Source organism: Trachemys scripta, chromosome 14 (genome assembly GCF_013100865.1).
Source record: "Trachemys scripta elegans isolate TJP31775 chromosome 14, CAS_Tse_1.0, whole genome shotgun sequence".
Taxonomy (NCBI): Eukaryota; Metazoa; Chordata; order Testudines; family Emydidae; genus Trachemys; species Trachemys scripta.
The window spans coordinates 34,610,472-34,632,116 of record NC_048311.1 but is presented as its reverse complement, the minus strand read 5'-3'; the positions used below and the strand labels follow the sequence as shown (position 1 = coordinate 34,632,116).

Below are 21,645 nucleotides of genomic sequence, written 5' to 3'. Positions count from 1 at the left end.
CCTTACCTTCTTAAAAAGGACAACACCGTCTTTGCTGAGCTGGTATTTGGAGAAGACATCACTGCTGGAAGAGATCCCAAAAGGAATGTCATCAATGGACTCGGCTGCCAGCAAGAATTGCTTGGCAGCCTCTGACTCCACATCCTGGGAAAGAAGAAAAAAGGTGTTTTATATTCCATGTCAGTTTGAGGGGTCCAGTGAATACTGAATACTCAGCAAAGCAGGACAGGGAATGTTGGGCAACAGCTGTGCTTGATTTTGCAAGCTCCCAGAGTTGCAGCAGGCAGAAAATCTGCAGCAGACATGCCGTGTGCCCTTCTGAGATCTAAACCCAAACAGCAACAGAGGGTCCTGTGGCACCTTTAAGACTAACAGAAGTATTGGGAGCATAAGCTTTCGTGGGTAAGAACCTCACTTCACTTGCATCTGAAGAAGTGAGGTTCTTACCCACGAAAGCTTATGCTCCCAATACTTCTGTTAGTCTTAAGGGTGCCACAGGACCCTCTATTGCTGTTTGGGTTTAGATCTCAGAAGGGCACACGGCATGTCTGCTGCAGATTTTCTGCCTGCTGCAACTCTGGGAGCTTGCAAAATCAAGCACAGCTGTTGCCCAACATTCCCTGTCCTGCTTTGCTGAGTATTCAGTATTCACTGGACCCCTCAAACTGACATGCAATATAAAACACCTTTTTTCTTCTTTCCCAGGATGTGGAGTCAGAGGCTGCCAAGCAATTCTTGCTGGCAGCCGAGTCCATTGATGACATTCCTTTTGGGATCTCTTCCAGCAGTGATGTCTTCTCCAAATACCAGCTCAGCAAAGACGGTGTTGTCCTTTTTAAGAAGGTAAGGAGTGGTTCAAAGAACATATGCCATGCTTAATCTGAATTTCTCTACCTATTAATGTTCCAGGTGACCATTTAAGATGTCTGAACTTGGATCATTTAACAGTACTCTATGTAGAGTAACTTTCACACTTTTCCCTGTATAGTTAATATCCCTGTTCGTGGATCTTCCACAGCAGTTGGGAGGAAAACTTTTTTTATTTTTTTAAATCAGAAAATGTTGTAAAACTCCAAACTCTCTGGAAGATTCAGTATAATTAGTTTCAGGTTCTACACCCATAAATTGCCTATATTTCAGATTTGAAATTGTAGCTCCCCTGTTCAGATGATTGACAATGCTTCCTCCCTGCTGGACAGGGAATCTTTTAGTGGTGTCTTGCACATATTCCTGGAACTCACTGGACATGAGCCCTGAGTTACCTTTAGCTTCTGCCTTTTCGTTGTTTCTGGTTTCTGGCTGCTGTTAAGTTAATGTTCGCTGTGAACTCCAGTATTTATGGAGTTCATTACTGTTGCCACCTTCTGCCTCTAAGAGTTGTTGTACAACAGCATCCAGGATCCTACTGCCATGCCATTCTCAGCTTGCTCTTGTTTTAGCTGAAGCATCCTTTAATATGCTCATCCTTGTCCTCCTAGTGGGCTCAGCTGTCTGACATGTTTGACATGCCCAATAGCTGGGTGCAGGTTTAGCCACCTGGGGGTTATAGCACGGTTGATTAGGAGGGGGGTTTGCAAGTTCTTGTGGCAGAGGCAGGGTGCACTAAGGAGTCATGGTTTTGGCAAGATCTGCAGAATTGGAAGATGTGATGTGGCTGATGCCTCCAGCCAATTAAAATAGTTTGTTACCCTTCAGCCTACATGGGGAACAGAGCTGAGGAGGAGGGTTGGGGAGATGGGACGCTCAAGCTCCCTGGGAGAAGAGCTGGTGACGCTAGTGTGTCGTGACATGCACTGAGAGGCAGGGCAGAAAGTTGCTTTGGGTTAATTCCATTTAACCAGGCCGTACTCTCATCAACTTTTCTTCCTGAAAATTAAAAGGCTCCAAAGTTGTCGCAATAGTTGAACTGCAGCTCCTAAAGCTGTTATACTTATACCAGACTCAGAGTCTAGGGGCTCACATTAGAATTGTTGAAGATGCAGCACCTGTCTGTGGAAAGCAAATAGTTATTCCAGCAGCGGTTTCTTTTAAAGCTTGTAGGATCCCTCTCTGGTTCTCTGAGGCTATTCCAGTTGTATCCTGCCCTTAGGGAATGCTGCTTTCGCTGTATGCCAGAGGGTGTCTGTGATGGCTGGTTGTTTTTATATGGAATCTTCACACCGTTTATTTCTGCTGCTGCTCATATTGGTTGAAATATCTTTGTAGAGGATTTTACAGCTTATCTGACAAGGGTGTCAGGAGCGAAGACCTGCACTCAAGTGAGCAGGTCCCTCTGAGTGAAGGACTTGTTTTTTTCACCACTGTCGCTATTGACCCTGGTTTATAAACTCCAGAGTTATCTGTGTAGGAAGTGCTTTTGCTTTAGAAGCTGGTGGAACAGAAAGGCATTTGTTTGATTTGTTCCTTGTGCTAACTCTTAATGAGCATGTCTTGAGTGACCTGTTCCTCCCTGACTTTCCTTTGCTGTCTTTGTGAGCACAATAGTCGCTGCTGGAGACAGGACAACTAAATGTAACATTACTTAAAGGAGCAGAGTTTTCAGTGACAGTCTTACATTGGTTCCCAAGAGCTTTGTCTCCTCACACTGCTATTCCTCCGGCAGATCTCAAAGGCTTTGCGGGCTTATATGGATGCTACAGAGACCAGGTCATGAGACTTCCCTCTGTCTGTTTAATTATTCAGTGAAGTCCGAGGGCCTAGGATCTTATTTTGACTGAAGCCCCTGAAGGATCCATTTTTGGTGGCTCCTGCCATTAGTGTCAGTGGCGAAATGCCTTCCAAAGGCAGTTCTAGTCTAGTTTGGGAAAAGGGCTTACCAGCTGGTCACCCTTCACTCTCCTTGTGTGGCTTGTCTGGATTTGAATGTTGCATTTTAAACAAGCCTTTTGAGGATGTTAAGGAGCAGGACTAGTTACCCTTAGAGAAGTCATCCAGCTTGCATCTAATCTTAAACACCAGCATTCTCTTGTTCAGCTTCTCAGCTGTAGAGTCTCTGTTCAGTACTGCCATTTTGTATTCCTTTATTCCACCATCTTGCTGCTGCACCCCCAGGATATTGCATGCAGATGTGGTCGCCTCATCTCACCAAAAAAAAAAAAAAATTTAATTGGAAAAGGTTCAGAAAAGGGCAACAAAAATGACTTTGGGTACGGAACAGCTTTCATATGAGGAGAGATTAATAAGACTGGGACTTTTCAGCTTGTGGAAGAGACAACTAAGGGGGGAACATGATTGAGGTCTATAAAATTGTGAGAAAGTAAATAAGGAAATGTTTACTCCTTCTCAGAGCACAAAACTAGGGGTTACCAAATGAAATTAATAGGCGGCAGGTTTAAAAAAAAAAAAAAAACAGTATTTCTTCACACAGTGCCCAGTCAACCTGTGGAACTCCTTGCCAGAGGATGTTGTGAAGGCCAAGACCATAACGGGGTTCAAAAAACTAGATAAATTCATGGAGGATAGGTCCATCAATGGCTATTAGCCAGGATGGGCAGGGATGGTGTCACTAGCCTCTGTTTGCCAAAAGCTGGGAACGGGCAACAGGGGATGAATCACTTGATTCCCTGTTCTGTTCATTCCCTCTGGGGCACCTGGCATTGGCCACTGTCAGAAGACCAAATACTGGGCTAGATGGATCTTTGGTCTGACCTAGTATGGCCGTTCTTGTGTTCTTGCTCGCACATCCTGTTTTTTAACCTTGATGCTCCTCTGCTGTTCCCCTCTTCAGGCTGCCTGGGAAGGTTCTGAGAATCAAGGACAATAATAGGTGGTGGTGTAATAGAAAATGGGACTTGGCTGCGTCTTCTCCTCCAATCTCTGTTCTTGTGTCACTAACAGTAGAGGGTGACACATCCTCAGTGGGTTGAGTAAACAGCTGCGTAGTGGGCTTTGCTGCCTGACACCAGCTCCTTTCTAATAGCTGTTTATTGGCTAATGTATGTGCTTCAACTCAGACCTGCGTGTGCAGAGTGCTGCCCTTGCCCTGTCACTATGACTCTGGGATTTGCTGTAGTTTAACACTGCCTAGAATGCTGCGAAGCAGCTGTTAAATTAGAAGTCCCCCTCCAAGGCATGTCTTCCGAATCCTTTTGTATTCTTGCAGAATTGCGCCAAGAGCAGGTTCAGTGTCCTCTCCATTGCTGCTCCGCTTACTGTCTGGGGAACTTCAGGTCTCCCTTCTCAGTAGAATGAGAGATTTGGTTTAGATTACATCATGGATTAAATCGGGGTATTTTGTTTCTTGCTTGCAGTGTGAGGAAGCAGATTTCCAGCTGGCCAGTAGGTGGCAGAACCATGCAGTTGGGCTGGCCCCTGCCAGGCCTTGGTTCTTCATTGGGATGTTTCTGTGTGAAGTTTGTTACTTGGAATGTGCTGCACTTGCTCATCTCTCTGCGTGCCAAGGCAGTAAGCGTCTCTGTGCACATAGGCATTAACTTTAACCCTTAAGAAAATAACCCCTTTGTCTCCCCAGTTTGATGAAGGTCGCAACAACTTTGAAGGTGATCTTACAAAAGAGAACTTGCTGAACTTCATCAAGTCTAACCAGCTGCCTCTGGTCATTGAGTTCACTGAACAGGTACGGCCTTCCAGTCCATCATCTGCTCTCCAGTCACACACGTTCTGAGCCCCTAAGACTATGGGATGGGAAGCTATGCTGCTCTTTACTCCTGGCCTGGAACCTACCGTGCCTAGATGAAGCAGGAGATACAAGAGGGAGCCAGGGATAAGTTTGCACCTCCAAGTGGCACTTGCATTCTTGGTGACTCCCTTGGCATCATCAGTGCAGAAAAGCCCATGGGCTCTGACACTGGGTTTATTTGTCCTCCTAATGTGGAGTTGTATTTCTCCTAGACTGCTCCTAAGATCTTTGGAGGAGAGATCAAGACTCACATCCTGCTGTTCCTGCCAAAGAGTGTTGCTGACTATCAAGGGAAACTAGACAACTTCAAGACAGCAGCTGGGAACTTCAAAGGAAAGGTGAGGAGCTGGAGAAGGGCAGTCACTCCTAGCCCATGCAGGGCATTGAGTAGCATCGATTTCTTACAGCTCCCTCAATCTCCTTCTTTCTGTATATGGCTCTCCCAATAGCCAGGTGCCATAGTCACTTGCTGCTATGTATAGACCTCATTGAGGAGGGTGTAGAGTGGCAGCTTGACTCTTGATTTTTCCTTCTGACTGGTGTAAGGCAGCCCTCTAATGTAACTTGTGGCACGCTAAGGTGTTTGTCTTCATGCACATTGCTTCAGCTACTGCAGCTCCAGTATTTGTACTAGAATAAAATGGGCCATGTTCTGCCATGGGCTCAAGGGGGTATGGAAGCCAGCAGTCTAGCTGGCTTAGTGACTTCATAGCAGAGTCGCTACCTTAGGAATCATTCATGGCTTTAATATCTACATTGACTTTCTCCAAAGATCCTGTTCATCTTCATAGACAGTGACCATAGCGACAACCAGAGGATCCTGGAGTTCTTTGGCCTAAAGAAGGAGGAGTGCCCAGCTGTGCGCCTCATCACTCTGGAGGAAGAAATGACTAAATACAAACCTGACTCAGATGAACTGACAGCAGAGAAGATCAAGGAGTTCTGTGACCAGTTCCTGGAGGGCAAAGTCAAGGTAACGGGTTTGGACCCTGACCTAAGCAGAGATGTGGGAGTGATCCCTGCTCTAAGAGTTCATGTGAGATCTTATACAGGTCACATGGGGCGAGTCCTTTCAAATTAGCTTTGTAGCATGTTAATTGCATAGTACCTAGTGAGCTGCATGCTGAGACATCCAAAGGGCAGAGCCAGTGTGCATGGTGCCAGCACAGAAATAACTACTTTATCAGCATCTGAAGGCACCCACAATAAAACAGGGGGTTCCTGTCTCTGCACTTCACATGCCCTGGTGGTGCATATCCAGCTGCTACTCCTGTTTTCTCAGCCAGCTGAGAACTTTGTAGGCTCTTGCTCATGGTGGGAATCCTCAGTCTTAATCTGAAGATCAAGGTAGCTATGCATAGCCTAGCACAGTGGCAATTTCAAATGGAGCTCTGTTCCAATGTGACTTTGGGAATGACTTCCTCAGTAATTCACACTTAAAGTGAACAAACTTCTTCTCTGAAGAACTCCGCTGCAGCCTTTCCCATGCAGGGGCACCAGCAGTTCAGAAAGGCCCAGTTTAGAGGGTGGGGGATGACTGACTCAGCTGACTGCTTATAGCCCATGGCTGATCTGTTCCACAGTCTGCGAGAAGTGAGGTTTTCCTGGGAGCATGATTTTGCCTGCACATTCCACATTGCTATATGCATGCTGGTTCAGTCCCTGTTCTCCAATTCCAGCCCCACCTAATGAGCCAAGATTTGCCTGATGACTGGGACAAACAGCCTGTCAGAGTTCTGGTTGGAAAGAACTTCGAAGACATTGCTTTTGATGAGACCAAGAATGTGTTTGTGGAGTTCTGTGAGTATTTTGAGCATGCTGAATAACAAATGGCAGGAAAGCAGCCCGGTTGGCAATGGTATATGGGGAGGAACCACCTTAAGAACATAACGGCCAGACTGGGTCAGACCAAAGGTCCATCCAGCCCAGTATCCTGTCTACCAACAGTGGCCAATGCCAGGTTGCCCCAGAGGGAGTGAACCTAACAGGCAATGATCAAGTGATCTCTCTCCTGCCATCCACCCCACACTCTAACAAACAGAGGCTAGGGACACCATTCCTTACCCATTCTGGCTAATAGCCATTAATGGACTTAACCTCCATGAATTTGTCTAGTTCTCTTTTTAAACCCTGTTATAGTCCTAGCCTTCACAACCTCCTCAGGCAAGGAGTTCCACAGGTTGACTGCAATGTGTGAAGAATTTCCTTGTATTTGTTTTAAACCTGCTGCCCATTAATTTCATTTGGTGGTCCCTAGTTCTTGTATTATGGGAACGAGTAAATAACTTTTCCTTATCCACTTTCTCCACATCACTCATGATTTTATAGACCTCTATCATATCCCCCCTTAGTCTCCTCTTTTCCAAGCTGGAAAGTCTTAGCCTCTTTAATCTCTCCTCATATGGGACCCGTTCCAAACCCCTAATCATTTTAGTTGCCCTTCTCTGAACCTTTTCTAATGCCAGTATATTTTGAGATGAGACCACATCTGTACGCAGTATTCAAGATGTGGGCATACCATGGATTTATAGAAGAGCAATAAGATATTCTCAGTCTTATTCTGTCCCTTTTTGAATGATTCCTTTTTAATGACCCCTTCCCCCAGGAGCTGGCTGATCTGAAAGAGGAACACGTGAAGGGGAGATTCTCCTTTACTGCAGCACTTGGACTAGTCTAGCAAGCCTCAGAGTGGAGGCCTAGCCCTTCCCCTTGTCTGTTGGGTGGCTTCCAAGCTTCATGTTGCCTTTTAATTTACAGATGCTCCCTGGTGTGGTCACTGCAAACAATTGGCTCCTATCTGGGACAAACTGGGAGAGACTTACAAGGACCATGAGAACATTGTCATTGCCAAGATGGACTCAACAGCTAACGAAGTGGAGGCAGTGAAAGTCCACAGTTTTCCCACACTCAAGTTCTTCCCCGCAGGCCCTGGCAAAAACGTACGCAGGCTGCTGAATTCCAGGGACTTGTGTGTGGATCATCTCTAGCAAGGGAGAGAACTTTAGAGCCTCTTTCTGCTCTTGTGTGCCTGGGGCTTTAGCACCCATTTGGGAGATGTGCTTTTAGGTTTGAGAAGGTTGGTTTGGCACCTTCCAAATGGCTTTGGTGGGCCTTTGGGGGATGGGCTGAGTTGCAGGAGGGTGAGGGAGACAGGCTGGGAAGACCCGGGGCTGCGCTAGATGGGGCTGGGCGAAGTGCAGCCGAGGACAGTGCTCATCTGCAGGCTGTCGTCTTCTCACAGCGATCTCAGCGGTCTAGTGGCTGAGCTGCTCCTTCATCTCGTGGGTGAAGGTGAATTTTACATTTCCTCTTGCTTGGCATTTTTGAAAACTGCTGTTCAGAAAACTGTTCCCACTAAGGGCTTGACTCTGGGTTAACCAGCATCTCTCCTGGCTTTTCCTCTGCAGGTCATAGACTACAATGGGGAGAGGACGCTAGAAGGCTTCCAGAAGTTCCTGGAAAGTGGAGGCCAGGATGGTGCTGGGGATGAAGAGGTGAGTTGCCCATTCATTGGGGAGCCTTGGTCTGCAGTGCTTGCAAAGTGTGTAGAGTCAGTAGCAGCATTAGGATTTTAACCCCTACAATAGGTCCTGGCTTCTAGAGCCACTTCTGGTTCTTCCCAGCAGGATAGATGCTCTGTGGGCATGGCGACACTAAACAAATCCCTGAAAAGCTGGAAGTCTGGCTGGCCACTGGAGTCTGATGGGCTGCTGCTGGCTGGGACTGTCAGGCTGTGAGGCATGAACACATGAATAGTGATTCCCTCAATTCACAATCTGCTAAATCCATATAGGCCCTGACTTTCCCATCTCTGGTCACCACAGTGAGGCTGCTTGAATGCTCAAGGCCCATGCTTGGTTCAAGATCTTTTCCTCTCCATAGAAATCCCTCTCTGCCTTGGCCAGCTGTGTCCGTGGTTCTAGACCCATGTGAGATTGCTGCCTTTGCACTTAGGCTGTCCTGCTACCATGGTGGGCCTATCACCAGGTGGTAGTGCCCTTTCTGCTTCTGGAGTGAGGCTGCTCCCCTTCCTGCCAGCCTGTGCGCTATTATTCCTAAATCCAGTTTCTTTGTTCACTTTAACAGGCTCATGTTCTGAAGGGAGAGGTGCTGGTCTCTTGTAATTAGCTGTGGCCACTGCATTCCGATTCTCCTATCCAGTCCCTAGTAACATGAGCAGTCTGTACTGTATATGCAGTGTCATGATTCAGCACTTCCTTCTGCCTTCAGGGCCCCCTGTCCATTGTTCTCCAACTACTGGCTTCTATGTGACTCTGGGATTTTTTAACACTGATCTCAAATGAGTTTGAGTTCCCTGAATGGCCAGAGTAATGTTGCCATTGACATGCCAGGTGGAGCAGAGCATGGACTGGAGTGAGTGGGGTAGGAGATGGTGCTTCAGCAGCCTCATTGCTGTGCCTAAATCTGCCGGGGCTCCAGGGTCCTGTCTGCGTTGTGCCATATCAGAACCAGTAGCTGTTGACAAATGTTGTATTTAAACGCAGGATCTGGAGGACCTGGAGGCTGATGAGGTTGATCTTGAGGAAGGTGAAGAGGACCAGAAGATCCACAAAGATGAACTGTAAAGAGGAGACTCGAATCTGCATATCCCAAAGAGCAGACACTACACTGGCTGCCCTGTCACAGGGCCTAGCGAGTCCAGAAACCCATTCGGATTTAAACTAGGAGTGTTGGCTGGAAATGCAGGGATTGGTTTAAAGTAACACTTCATCCTAACTTGTCTGTACACTTGACTGTCTCCTCTTACTTTTCAGTTCTGAAAAGGGATCTGTCGCTAGGTAGCTGCCCAGGCATCTGGGCCTCTTATTTTTTTTTTATTGTGATGTACTTTTTTGTACATGGATTTGTTCCAAGTGTTCTGTTCTTTTGGGTAGAAGTGGGCTGTGAAGTGGCAGGAAGAGTCTCATTGCCTGACATTTCAGAGCCTCACCAGTAATGCCTCCTAGGAAAGCTTAGTTTTCTCTCTTCTAAATCTAAAGGCCATAACTACTCTCCACCTGGCAGTGCCCTAACCATTGTTCTCAGCTGTTCTTCCCTGGAATTGCCATCCTTCAGTGTGGGGAAAACCACTACCCTGACTTCAGGGGTCCCAGGGGCGGGGGGAGTGGGCCGATGTTTCCCCTTTAACACATTGTGTGGCTGAAGGTCTCATTTGCCTTTTGCTTTGAAAGATGAATGGAGATGACTGTTCCAAAGATGGGGAAGGGGGTAGAGCATTTTGCCAGCATTGGCTGTGGTAGGCTCTGGGGAGGGAAGCACCAACTGCTGGCTCACCTGTGTAGACAGGACCTAGTGGCATTGCCACCATCTCCCTGATCAAACAAGGCTCTGTTCCTCAATCCTTTTCTGTGCATTTTTTTTTTGTGAATGGGTTTCCTGGGCAGACAAGGTGGTATGGGGGCCTGATAGAATGCAGCAAACAGGACACTTCTGATTACTGGGTTGTAGGGAGGGGGACTTGGGAACAGGAGTGCTGTGAAAGTCTGAGCGAAATCAGGCTTGTTCTAAGCATTCCATCACAATGTTGGAACTGAACTTGTTGGCCAAATAAAGTTGAGATTTTAATACTATCCTGTGTCTTTGACTCTAAATGTCAAACCTAGAGCTCATTTTAATCGGCCTGTTTCCTGATCTACAGCTGCCTCCCGGCAAGAGAGAGTGGGGGGGGTCTGAATGTGGGGGAAGGAGCCAGGAACTCCTGAGTCCTGCAGCTGACTTGGTGATTGGGATAAAATCCCTTAACCTCCTTTTCCCTGTCTCTAAAAGAGTGATCTTGACCCTCCACTTGAAACATGCAGTGCTGTAGAGGAGCCAAGGACTTGTGCCTTGTTGAATCATTGCCATGGTGAGCAATGCCAGAGGTTAGTGAGAGGAGCATTGAGTCAGATCATTAAAAAAGGATCACTAAAATACATTTCTGCAATGGTCATGCCAGCTTGCCTTCAACTGTCCAGCCAGACATTGTGAGGGTTTTAGACCCAAACATATGCTTGGCCCAAAGGCTCATGGCCTTGTCTCCTTGCAGACCAGGTGCTGGGGCATTCCATTTTCGTGGAAGCCAGAGTCCACTTTGTTCACCTGCCCCACAGTAGTTGATGGCACCTGTCCTCTACAAGGGTACCTGGCTGTTGGAAGTGAAATGTCTGGACTGCCCTAGGTCTGAGTGGGAGCAACTAGGGAAAATGTCCCTTGCTCCTGAGAGCAGCCTCTGGGTGCAGTTGGAATACAAATAGTATTTCAGCCATCTTGTGCCAGGACCTCTAATATCCTGCCTAAGCCTGCCTGCACTTGTGGGGTAGCTGCCTACTAAGACAAAAAAATGTATTGCCGGCAGGTGGGCTGAATTTGGATGCTTGAGGTACCAATCAATCCCAGATGCCACTGGCTGAAAGCGACTGTTCTAGAGACATTACCCTCAAAGTTAATCCCAGGAACCTGCATTCAGGGAACTTGGTGTTTGTTGCTATGCTGCTCAGGGTCACATGAGCCCACTGAGCCTCCCTGCTATTACCAAGCTAGCTACTGACCAGAAATATTTTTCTTGTAAACAAATATTCTGGGTAACAGGAGGGAGGAGGGTTCCTCTGTAAGGTGGGTCTTTCTACCTGAGCCACAAGGCCTGCTTGGGCAGTTTGCACCTTGCTTTGCTGGTTGTGGGGTTAGGTGGAGGACTTTGGTCTCCAAGGCTATTTTCTTTAAGCGTGTAACATGTGACAGTGCTACAACTTCCCAAGGAGGTGCGTGCTGGGGTGTTCCCCATCTGCTGGCCCTGCTGCTTGGGCTCCATCCTGCAAAGGGAACCAGAGGGAGTCCGATCACAGCTCTGCTACCCCAGAGGAAAGCTGGTCACATACCTTTTCCCTTTGTGGAAGCAGCTGCTTTGCATGTTCTGGCAGGGGGAGAGGGGGAAGAGGCTTTTAAGATAGTTACTTTGCAAAGGCTTTTTGGCTGGTTACCACCTCCAGAAAATCCATTTTGCAGCTGGGTACATGGCCTGAGCCCTTTACACCTGGGTTTGTCTGACAAACAAAACTGAGCTCTTTAGTGGTTGCTGTCTGAACACAGGCATGAGCCTGGACAACTGATCCAGTGGTGTGAGCTGTCTCCTCCCCCACCCCCTCCCCAAATCTGATCTGAGGGGATCACTCCTAAGCCTGAGTGTCTGCCCTAAAGAGCCTAGAGTCTAACAAACAAATGGGTGTGGGTCTGGGGGAGAATCTCAGCTGAGCACCAGCAGTGATGACAATTTGCTGCCTGCCCAGCTGTTGTTGTCTTGGGTTCACAGGAATTGCTGCATAGCTGACTTTGTGCTGAACCTCTGCTGGCAGCTCCCAAAGGAACATTAAGTTTTTGTTGGCTTTTGCCCTCTGGCAGGGCCCCCCAGCCAGTCTGGAGCATGGATGACCCCTGGCCATTGAGAGTAACATGCTGAAAGTTTCAGTGTAGTTCTGTCAGAAGCAATGGGAGGGGACTGGGAGAAGAGATGTTGCTGGAATTCATCTGCTGCTCTAGTCACCATAACTAGGGCTCCAGGTCAGTTGTGGATTCTGTGGTTTTTTTTTTTTTTCCCCCAGACTTTCATACAGTGGTGGGCAAACTACAGCCTGGAGGCCACATCTGGCCCTCGATCTCCCACCAGGAAGCAGGGTCCAGGGCTTGTCCTGCTCCAGCTGGGGTGCAGGGTCAGGATCTTGCCCCACTCTGCACAACTCCCAGAAGCAGCGGCATGTCTTCTCTTCTCTTCTCTCCCCCCCACCCCCGGCTCCTACACATATGGGCAGCCAAGGGGCTCTGCACACTGCCCCTGCCCCAAGCGCTGCCCCCGCAGCTCCCATTGGCAGGGAACTGCAGCCAATGGGAGCTGCAGGGGTGGCGCCTGTGGATAAGGCAGCATGCAGAGCCGCCTGGCCACACAGCAAAGGAGCCGGAGGGGGACATGCCGCTGTTTCTGGGAACTGCTTGAGGTAAGCGCTGCCCAGAGCCTGTCTCCCGACCCTCTCCTGTGCCCCAGGCCTGATCCTCCTCCCACCCTCTGAACCCCTCGGTCCCAGCCCGGAGCACCCTCCTGCACTCCCAGCACCCACACCACCAACCAGAGCCCTCCTGCACCCCAACCCCCAATTTTGTGAATATTCATGGCCTGCCACACAATTTCCATACCCAGATGTGTTCCTTGGGCCAAAAAGTTTGCCCACCCCTGCCACAGTGACTTCTGCAGCAGCCAGTGTGGCTGATCCCAGGGCCACCCAAGCAGCTGGCCTCAGGGACAGCCGCCCAGGTGGCCTTAGGGACAGCCACACCAGCCACTGCTCGGGTGGCCCCTGGCAGCAGTCCCGGGGCGGCGGAAGCAGCCAGTCTGTGGCCCCAGGCAGTGGTCCTCAGGTGGCCGGCCAGAGCAGTTGCTGGTGCTGCTGGGCCCCTGAGCACATGCCCCCCCCCCCCCGATTTAGTCGCAGGTATTAGTCATGGACAGGTCATGGGCAGTAAATTTTTGTTTATTGCCTGTGACCTGTCCATGACTCTTACTAAAAATACCTGTGAGTAAATCGTAGCCTTAACCATAACTGATCTGTGAAGATCCTCACCCAGCAGATGGCCCAGTTCAGACAGGTGCCGGGGGAGCAGAGAATGCAGCAGGAGCCTGCAGTAGGTGTTCTCGGAGTCTCTGAAGCTCTGCTCTGGGTGCTAGTATCTTGCCAGGCCCTGCCAACAGACACAGGACCAGCACTGCGGCCAGCAGTTCCAGGGGCCTGGGGTGAGCTGCCCTCCAAGAGGTGCTGCTCGAGCTTCTGCTCCCAGGACCAGCACTCCTGCCCTCTGCAGGACACCGTATGGGATCTACAGCTCTGAGGCTCGTGCCCAAGCCTAGCAATGAACTGCAGTGCCAGCCTTGCCTGAGTGGGGATCTGCCACAGCCACCGGAGCGTGAATGACCTCAGCCCTAGCCTGGCGTCTGTGGCTTCGACGCAGCACTGTTTCACGCCTCCACAAGCTGCTGCATGCATCAGTCCCTGGCTTCCCAGGCCTGTTGCTAAGGGACTCTTGGTAGCAGGGCCGGCTTTTGGCACCGTGGGGCCCAATGCGAAGGAGCTGCCGCCGAAGTCCTGTTACTGTCTGCGCCGGCAGCTCAATGGCTGTCGCGGGGGAAGGACCCTTCGCCGAAGACAGCGGCAAGGATTGAGCGGCCACCGAAGACAGCGGTGAGACTTCGATGGCAGCTCCTGCGGGATGTTGCGGGCCACGATCCTGGGGGATTGGCTGAATCCCTAAAGCCAGCCCTGCTTGGTAGACCTGGTTTCCATGCCACAGGGAGCCTGCAGCGGGGCCAGGGAGCAGGGGCTGCATAGGCAGCAGCCGGCTTGACCCTTTAGATGGGCACATCAACAAGTTGGCTGTAAGATGAGACTCTAACTTGTGCCAAAAGTGGGAGGCTGGCGGGCAGGGCAGCTCTATTACAGCACCTCATGGCAAATAGCATGAGCTGAATGTCCCCAAAATAGCCCGCAGGAGGCTATATAAGGGGAGCTGCCAGGGGAGCCCGTCAGCCCCGAGCAGGGAGTCTGGCACTGAGCTCGCTGGGGGCTGGGAACGCGCGGCGCTGCCTCGCTGCTCTAGAGGTGGCTGTTTGCGGCTGCCAGGAGAGGCCCCTGCAGAACTAGCGGCTCCGGCACTCTTTGGCCTAAGGAGGAAGTGACCAGAACAGAGGAGAAGAGTGCGCAGTGCCCCGACACTGAGTCGGGGGGTCAGTGCTGCCTCCTGCACCTGCTCACCCAGGCTGTCGCAGCCTCACTGTGTCGGCCCTTGTGCCTTCTCGCTGGCTTCACAAGGTGCCCACCAGTATGAAATACTATGACCCGGCCTCGTTGCCCTGGTACCGCAGGGGCTCCCAGCGCCTCAAGCCAGCACGGACAGTGCGCTTCCCCAATGACGTTGTCTTCCAGGACAACATAAGGCAGGGGGACCTGGAGCAGGTGGGCAGGTTTATCCGAGCCAGGAAGGTCACCTTGAGCACCCTCTACCCCTCCGGTGAGTAACACCTCCTGTGGCGCTGGCAGAGTTAATGGGCGGGCAGCAGCGGGGGGTTCCCGGGTGGGTGAGCCTGCCCCTGCAGGGGATGTGCCAGGCACAGCTTTACCCCATGCAGAGCAGAGGGCTCGACTTCCATTGTAATTAAGCCACTTCACGCCCTGCTGGTGGTGGTGGAGGGGGTCTTGCTCCCATCCCCCCGACTCGCATCAATGGGAGCCAAGTGTTTCAATCCCTCTGGGGGAGCTAGCCCAGCACCAGATGCTGATGGGCACCCAGTAGTGTGGGAATGCATCACCCCTAGCAGACACGGACCGAGCCACCCTTCAGTGCAGAGGGGTTAAAGCCCGGGATCTTGCCCCTTGAGGTGCACAGCACCATGTACAGGAACTACAATGCGCGAATGGCCAGTCAGGGAGGGGAACAGCAAGGGAGAAGGCCAAAGTAGCATGAGCTGGTGGCTAAAGCACTGGACTCCTGGGTTCCCAGCTCTGGGAAGGGAATGGGGCCTAGTGGTTAGGGGAGGGGGGAGCCAGGACTCCTGGGTTCAGTTACCAGCTCTGCTGATGACTCACTGAGTGACTTTCCCCATACGTACGACTCTGCTGCCTGCCTGTAGGGCTGGGGCTAGTCCGATGAATGACTTGGTGCGGGCGGGGGCAGTCTGACGGCCTGTGTCGTTATTACATGGTTGCCCCTTGTGGCTCTGCCTCTGTCAGAAAAGGCCCTGGAGACCCCCTCTAAAATAGCCCTGGCTTGGGTGCCAGGCTCCCACCCAGCCACACAGATATGACTTCAGCCCTGGTTCTGAACCGAGCGTCCACACCCAGAGGTGAGGGACTCAGGGCTGGGGCCTGGAGGAGACATGAAGGCTATTGGTGGCAGAGCTTGGGGGTGGTTGACATGTCACTGACCAGCCTCCCCTCCCCCAGCTCTCCTGCCTGGCGCAGCGGGGGAGGGAGGGGGGGCTAGAGAGCCTGAGCCATTCAAGGAGCCATTTACGGGGAAAATATGACCTGGCGCCAGCTCCTTTCTGGGGTGTGGGGGGAGGGGAGCTGGGTGTTTCCAAGCTGGGGCCCTTTCCCCTCCCTGCCCCCCCATTGTCTCCTCCCAAAGCCCCTGCCTCGTGTCACGTCCCAGAACCCAAGGGGCAGCGCCCTGGCCCGGTGAGGGCAGGTCCCTCTGCCTCCCCATGGCCAGGCAGGTCAGGCCCCGCAACTGATGGGTCCCCTCTCTAGGCAAGGCAGCCCTCCATGAAGCCGTGCTCGCTGGGAACCTCGACTGTGTCAAACTGCTGGTGCGATACGGTGCGGACATTCACCAGAAGGACGAGAATGGCTGGACCCCCCTGCACATGGCCTGTAGCGATGGCTACATTCACATAGCCAGGTCAGCAGTCACCATGTGCTTGGCTTAGCCCTGCTGACAGTTACCCGGCCAGCCTGGGCTCCGGGAGAGTGGGGGCAGGGTGTGCTGGCTTGGGGCTCTGGGAGGAGGGGGGCAGGGTGCTGGCATGGGGCTGTGGAGAAGCAGCCTGCCCCACACCCTGTGTATCTAGGGTTGCCAACTCTGACTGAAGCTATTCTGGGAGATTTTTTTCCCCAACATGACGTAATGTCATTTTCTTAAAATATCCTATCAAAATCTCCTGGATTGCTTTCAACAGTCACCGGGAGATAGATGCCGATTCCAGGAGACTCCAGGCCAATCCTGAAGGGTTGGCAACCCTATGTGTACCTGGTAGTTGCCAAGGCCTAGTGTTTCCTGCTGAGGCCCAGACCCCCTTAATCCTGCAGGAAGTGGGGCTGTCTACAGGAAGTGTTGGAAGCACGTCTGCTCTCCCCTGCTAGGCTGCCTTGCCCACCCGCCAGCATGGGTGCTGGGGGTGCTGCCACGTCCCCTGGCTTGAAGTGGATTCCATTATATACAGGGTTTGCAGTTTGGGTCACTGGCTCTCAGGCTCCTCCCCTCCCCCCCCCCCGTGCACATTGTTCCAGCACACCTGCCCGCCAGTGCAACCCCTTCCCTCTGTCTCCTGCAGGTACCTCATCTCTTTAGGGGCCAGGCTTGATGCCACCAATGACGAAGGGGAGAAACCATCTGACCTCATTGACGCTGACTCCAAGGACCTTGTGGAGCTCTTTAAAGCTGCTAGGATGGACTGAGGCATCTCTCCCTAGCATGGGGCTCCTGTCACTCGGGACTCTCCAGCAGCGGAGATGGGGCAGTGCAGTCTTCAGTCCTGGGGGCTGCTGATCAGGGCAGTTTAGGGAAAGCAGAGAGTTTTGCTATAACGTGTGCATAGGAGAGTCTAGGGACAGAGAGACTTCACCCAATAACTACACTGCAGGACTGCGAGCTACCTCAAGCTCCCCAGAGCCCCCGGATCGCCAGGGGCACCATGGGGAGAAACTGACCCTTCTCCACTGCTCTCAGCCCCACCGCAGAGCCAGTGTCCATCTTCAGCTAAAACTGGATTGGCCAAAAGAGCAGTGGTTGGAATGCGCTGGTTCTGGCTGGCACGGAGGTGTGGACACTGAAGCAGCGGGGGTCTGAGCTGGCACTGGGTGGGCTCTGCTGTGTGGAAGCACATGCTGATCGGGCCTAGCTAGCGCTGACAGTGGCACTGTCTCACTGGAGGCATTAAAGCTGTTTCTTTGAGCTGCAGCTCCTCGGAATAAGCCTTGTCCGTCCGGGGCAGAGAGAGAACGTTAGCCCCGCTCTCATGGTAGCAGGTAATGCTGTACAGATTAGATAGCTCGTCGTAATGTCACCGTGTTAAAAGTCCTATTTTGGACTGAGCCAACTATAGATTTGCTTTTCTACCATACTGTCCAATGGGTCGACCTGGTGGCCGGGTTCTTTTTGTTACTTTGAAAATACTTTTTACTTTTTCAGTAAACTGATTTCTGGAGAGCCTGGTGCTGCCATCAGTGTTTTATTTCTCAGGTGGAGAGGGTAACTCTTCCTGCCCTGCAGCACAGTTGTCCCAAAATCACCTCTCCCAACCTGCTTCAGCATCCTATTAGACAGAAGCAACCATGACACGGGAGCCACATGCACAATGAAAAGAAAGATCCGAGAATCAACAAACTCATTGCAGCTGTCAAGGAAAAATAGAATGGCCGACGTGACGGCAGAGCATGGAAACAAGCCCCAGTCCTGCCTAGGCTGTTCCCCATCACGGGCACTCGCTGTCCACCTAGCCAGGGCTTGCTGAAGAGTGGTTACTCTAGCGGCTGCTCTGGTGAGAGGGAGTGGGTATAACACAGCAGCACTTGGGCATGTCCCCACGCCCTGAACCCTTGCCTTGGGCCCTGTGCACCAGTACAAATCAAGCAGAGCTGTCCAAAGTGGGCGATGCACTTGCAGATCAAACAGCAAATCCTGGGAAGCTCCACCCCTCAGCAAAGGGATCGCAGGGCAGCCCCACTCACTCAGCTCTGGCATGGGCACTGCTGGGTGGCTCCAGTATTATCCTCCCCTGTGGGCATCAGGGAGGGATGGGGCTGAGAGCTGGGGGCTGAATGAGGAGAGAGTGGCTTGGCATGGACCTCAGCAGCTGGTGAACATAGCCTTGTTAGCAGGTGGGGGCATGTGAGGGAGGGGCCTTTGACAAGAGGGCAGGGCTAAATCAGGTTGAACAGGGGGTTAAAAAAAGCTGTCTCCCAGGTGAGCAGCAGAGGGAGGGAGTTTAGAGTAGCATTCCTGCCAGGTCCTGCACCAGACAGAGTGAGCTGCCCAGGTAAGGAGCGTTTGGCTGGAGAAAGATTTCAGCAGGGCAGGAGACCGAGGGTCTATAACCTGCCACAAGAAGCCGCCTATAAAAGAAACATGGGGGAGGACACATCTCACAAACATCCTCTAGACTTAGCCCAATTACCCTCAATAAATAACACCCCAAACCGGCTAGTGTGAAATGAAATCCAGGCTTGAACAGTGAGAGGATAGCAGTAGCAATATACTACTGACCACCTGACCAGGATGGTGACAGTGATTGTGAAATGCTCAGGTTGATTAAGGAAACTACAAAGGAAGAAAACAATAATAATGGGGGATTACAACTAGCCTCGTATTGACTTGGTGTGTGCCACCTCAGGAAAGGATGCAGAAAGAACATTTCTAGACACCATAAATGACAGCTTTTGGAGCAGCATGTGCTAGAACCCACAAGGGGAGAGGTCATTCTTGATTTAGTCCTAAGTGGAGGGCAGGCTCTGGTCCAAGAGGTGAATATAGCCGAACTGCTCGGTATTAGTGACCAGTCACAAGGGTGAAATGACTGCATATTGGAGGGAGACCCTTTTAAAAACACCATAATAGAGGGTCAAACAAAATGTATACCCCAAATAAAAGAAAAAAAGTAAGAGGACCAACAAAATGCCACCATGGCTAAACAGCAGCGTAAAAGAGGCAGCTAGAGGCAAAAAAAAAAAAAAAAAAAAAAGCATCCTTTAAAAAGTGGACATCAGATCCTAGTGAGGAAAATAGAAAGGAGCATGAACTCTGGCAAATCAAGTGTAAAAGTATAAATGGACAGGCCCAGAAAGAAGCTGAAGAACAACTAGCAAAAGACACAAAAACTAACAGCAACAACTGTTTAAGCACATCGGAAGCAGGAAGCTGCCAGTCAGTGGGGCACCTGGTGAACGCGGCACTAAAGGAGCACTCCAGGCAGACAAGGTCATTGCAGAGAAGCTAAATTAATTTTTTGCATCAGTCTCCACGGCAGAGGATGTGAGGGCGATTCCCACACCGTAGCCATTCTTTATAGGTGACAAATCTGAGGAACTGTCCCAGATTGAGGAGTCAATAGCGGAGGTTTTGGAACAAACTGATAAATAAGAGTCATCAGAACCAGATGGCGTTTTTCACTCAAGAGTTCAGAAGAAACGCAGATACAAAATTGCAGAACTAACTGTGGTATGTAACCTACTGCTTAAATCAGCCTCAGTACTAGATGACTAGAGGGTAGCTAATGCAATGCCGATTTAAAAAAAAAAAAACCTCCAAAGGCAATCCTGGCAATTACAGGCTAGTAAGCCTAACTTCAGTATCAGGCTAACTGGTTAGAATGGAATGATCAGATTCACAGATGAACACGATATGCTGGGGAAAATCAACATGGTTTATATACAGGGAAATCATGCCTCACCAATCTATTAGAATTCTCTGAGGGATCAATAAACATGTGGACAAGGGTGATCCAGGCAGTATAGTGTATTTGGGCTTTCAGAAGGAAAAAAAAAATGGAGATATCCTATCTCCTAGAACAGACCCTGAAAGGTCATCGAGTCCAGCCCCCTGCCTTCACTAGCAGAACGAAGTACTGATTTTGCCCCAGCTCCCTAAGTGGCCCCTCAAGGATTCAACTCACAACCCTAGATTTAGCAAAGCCAATGCTCAAACCACTAAGCTATCCCTCCCTTTGACAAGGTCCCTCACCAAAGGCTCTTCAGCAAAGTAAGCAGTCATGGGCTAAGAGGTAAGGTCCTCATGTGAATCAGCATTGCTTAAAAAAAAGGAAACAAAGGGTAAGAATCAATGACCAGATTTCACAGGGAGAACTATAAATAGCAGTGCCCCTAAGGATCTGTACTGGGATCGGTGCTGTTCAACATATTCATCAATGATCTGGAAAAAGGAGTAAACATTGAGGTAGCAAAGTTTGCAGATGATACAAAATCACTTAAGACAGTCAAATCCAAAGCTGACTGCAAAGAGTTACAAAGGGATCTTACTAAATTGTGTGACTGGACAACAAATATGGCAGATGAAATTCAATGCTGAAAAATGCAAAGTAATGTACATTGGAAAACATAATCCCAATTATACATACAAAATGATGGTCCTCTGAAAACATCCACTCAATATGCAGCAGCAACCAAAAAAGCAAACATTAGGAAAGGGTTAGATAATAAAACAGAAAATATCATAATGCCACTTTATAAATCCATGGTATGCCCCATCTTGAATACTGTGTGCAGTTCTGGTGTCCCTATCTGAAAATAGATATATTAGAATTGGAAAAGGTACAGAAAAGGGCAACAAAAATTATTAGGGTATGGAATCAAGTATCAGAGGGGTAGCCGTGTTAGTCTGAATCACAGGACCCTCTGTTGCTTTTTAGGGTATGGAAGAGCTTCCATATGAGGAGAGATTAAAAAGACTGGGATTGTTCATTTTAGAAAAGAAAAAACTAGGAGGATATATGATAGAGGTCTATAAAATCATGAATGGTGGGGAGAAAGTGAATAGGAAAGTGTTATTTAACCCTTTCACATAAGACAAGAACCAGGGGTTACCCAATGAAATTAACAGGCAGCTTAAAAATGAATAAAAGGAAGTACTCCTTCACACAACACACAGTCAACCCATGGACCTCGTTCCCAGGGCATGTTGTGAAGGCCAAAGTATAACTGGGTTCAAAAAGGATCTAGATAAGTTCATGGAGGACAGTCCATCGATGGCTATTAGCCAAGATGGTCAGGGATGCAACCCCATGCTCTGGGTGTCCCTAAACCTCCAAGTCCCAGATGCTGGGAATGGGTGACGGGAGGGATCACGAGATAGATGCTCTGTTCTGTTCATTCCCTCTGGGGCACCTGGCGTTGGCCACTGTTGGAGACCATGGACCTTGGTCTGACCCAGTGTGGCCGTTCTTATGTTATGTCTCTTTCCCCAGCAGAGGGGCTCGGTGCTGGCGGTGGTGGGGGGCTCTTTGCTCAGCAGCGGGGGGCCAGCACTCAGGCGGTGGCAGGGGGGCTCTTGGCCTGGTCTTGGCGTCACTTTGCCCGACAGGGGGTGTTGGCACTGGGAGGGGGGGCTCAGGGGCCTCTTGGCCCGGCAGCGGGGGTCAGCGCTGAGGGGCTGTCGGGGGGGCTCTGGGCCCGGGGGTTCGGCCCTGGGGGGCTGTCGGGAGGCCTCTGGGCCCGACGCTGGGGGGCTGTTAGGGGGGC

The 21,645-nt window shown here is 50.5% G+C and overlaps 2 protein-coding genes across 2 annotated transcripts in view; both read left to right on the top strand.

Moving 5' to 3' along the window:
- P4HB (prolyl 4-hydroxylase subunit beta) overlaps window positions 1–10,230 on the top strand; it is a gene marked incomplete in the record, with an annotated part of 12,825 nt that extends 2,595 nt beyond the window's left edge. The window contains 8 exon segments of the mRNA XM_034790016.1: window positions 706–843; window positions 4,472–4,576; window positions 4,852–4,977; window positions 5,412–5,612; window positions 6,319–6,439; window positions 7,397–7,578; window positions 8,047–8,133; window positions 9,145–10,230. Coding sequence (XP_034645907.1) covers window positions 706–843; window positions 4,472–4,576; window positions 4,852–4,977; window positions 5,412–5,612; window positions 6,319–6,439; window positions 7,397–7,578; window positions 8,047–8,133; window positions 9,145–9,225 — 1,041 coding nt within the window.
- A 3,878-nt stretch (window positions 10,231–14,108) lies between these two features.
- PPP1R27 (protein phosphatase 1 regulatory subunit 27) lies at window positions 14,109–17,603 on the top strand. The gene is made up of 3 exons (XM_034790540.1): window positions 14,109–14,686; window positions 15,925–16,075; window positions 16,728–17,603. Exons 1-3 carry the CDS (start codon window positions 14,500–14,502, stop codon window positions 16,849–16,851), a joined length of 462 nt encoding a protein of 153 aa, XP_034646431.1. The 5' UTR covers window positions 14,109–14,499; the 3' UTR covers window positions 16,852–17,603.
- The last annotated feature ends 4,042 nt before the right edge of the window (window positions 17,604–21,645 follow it).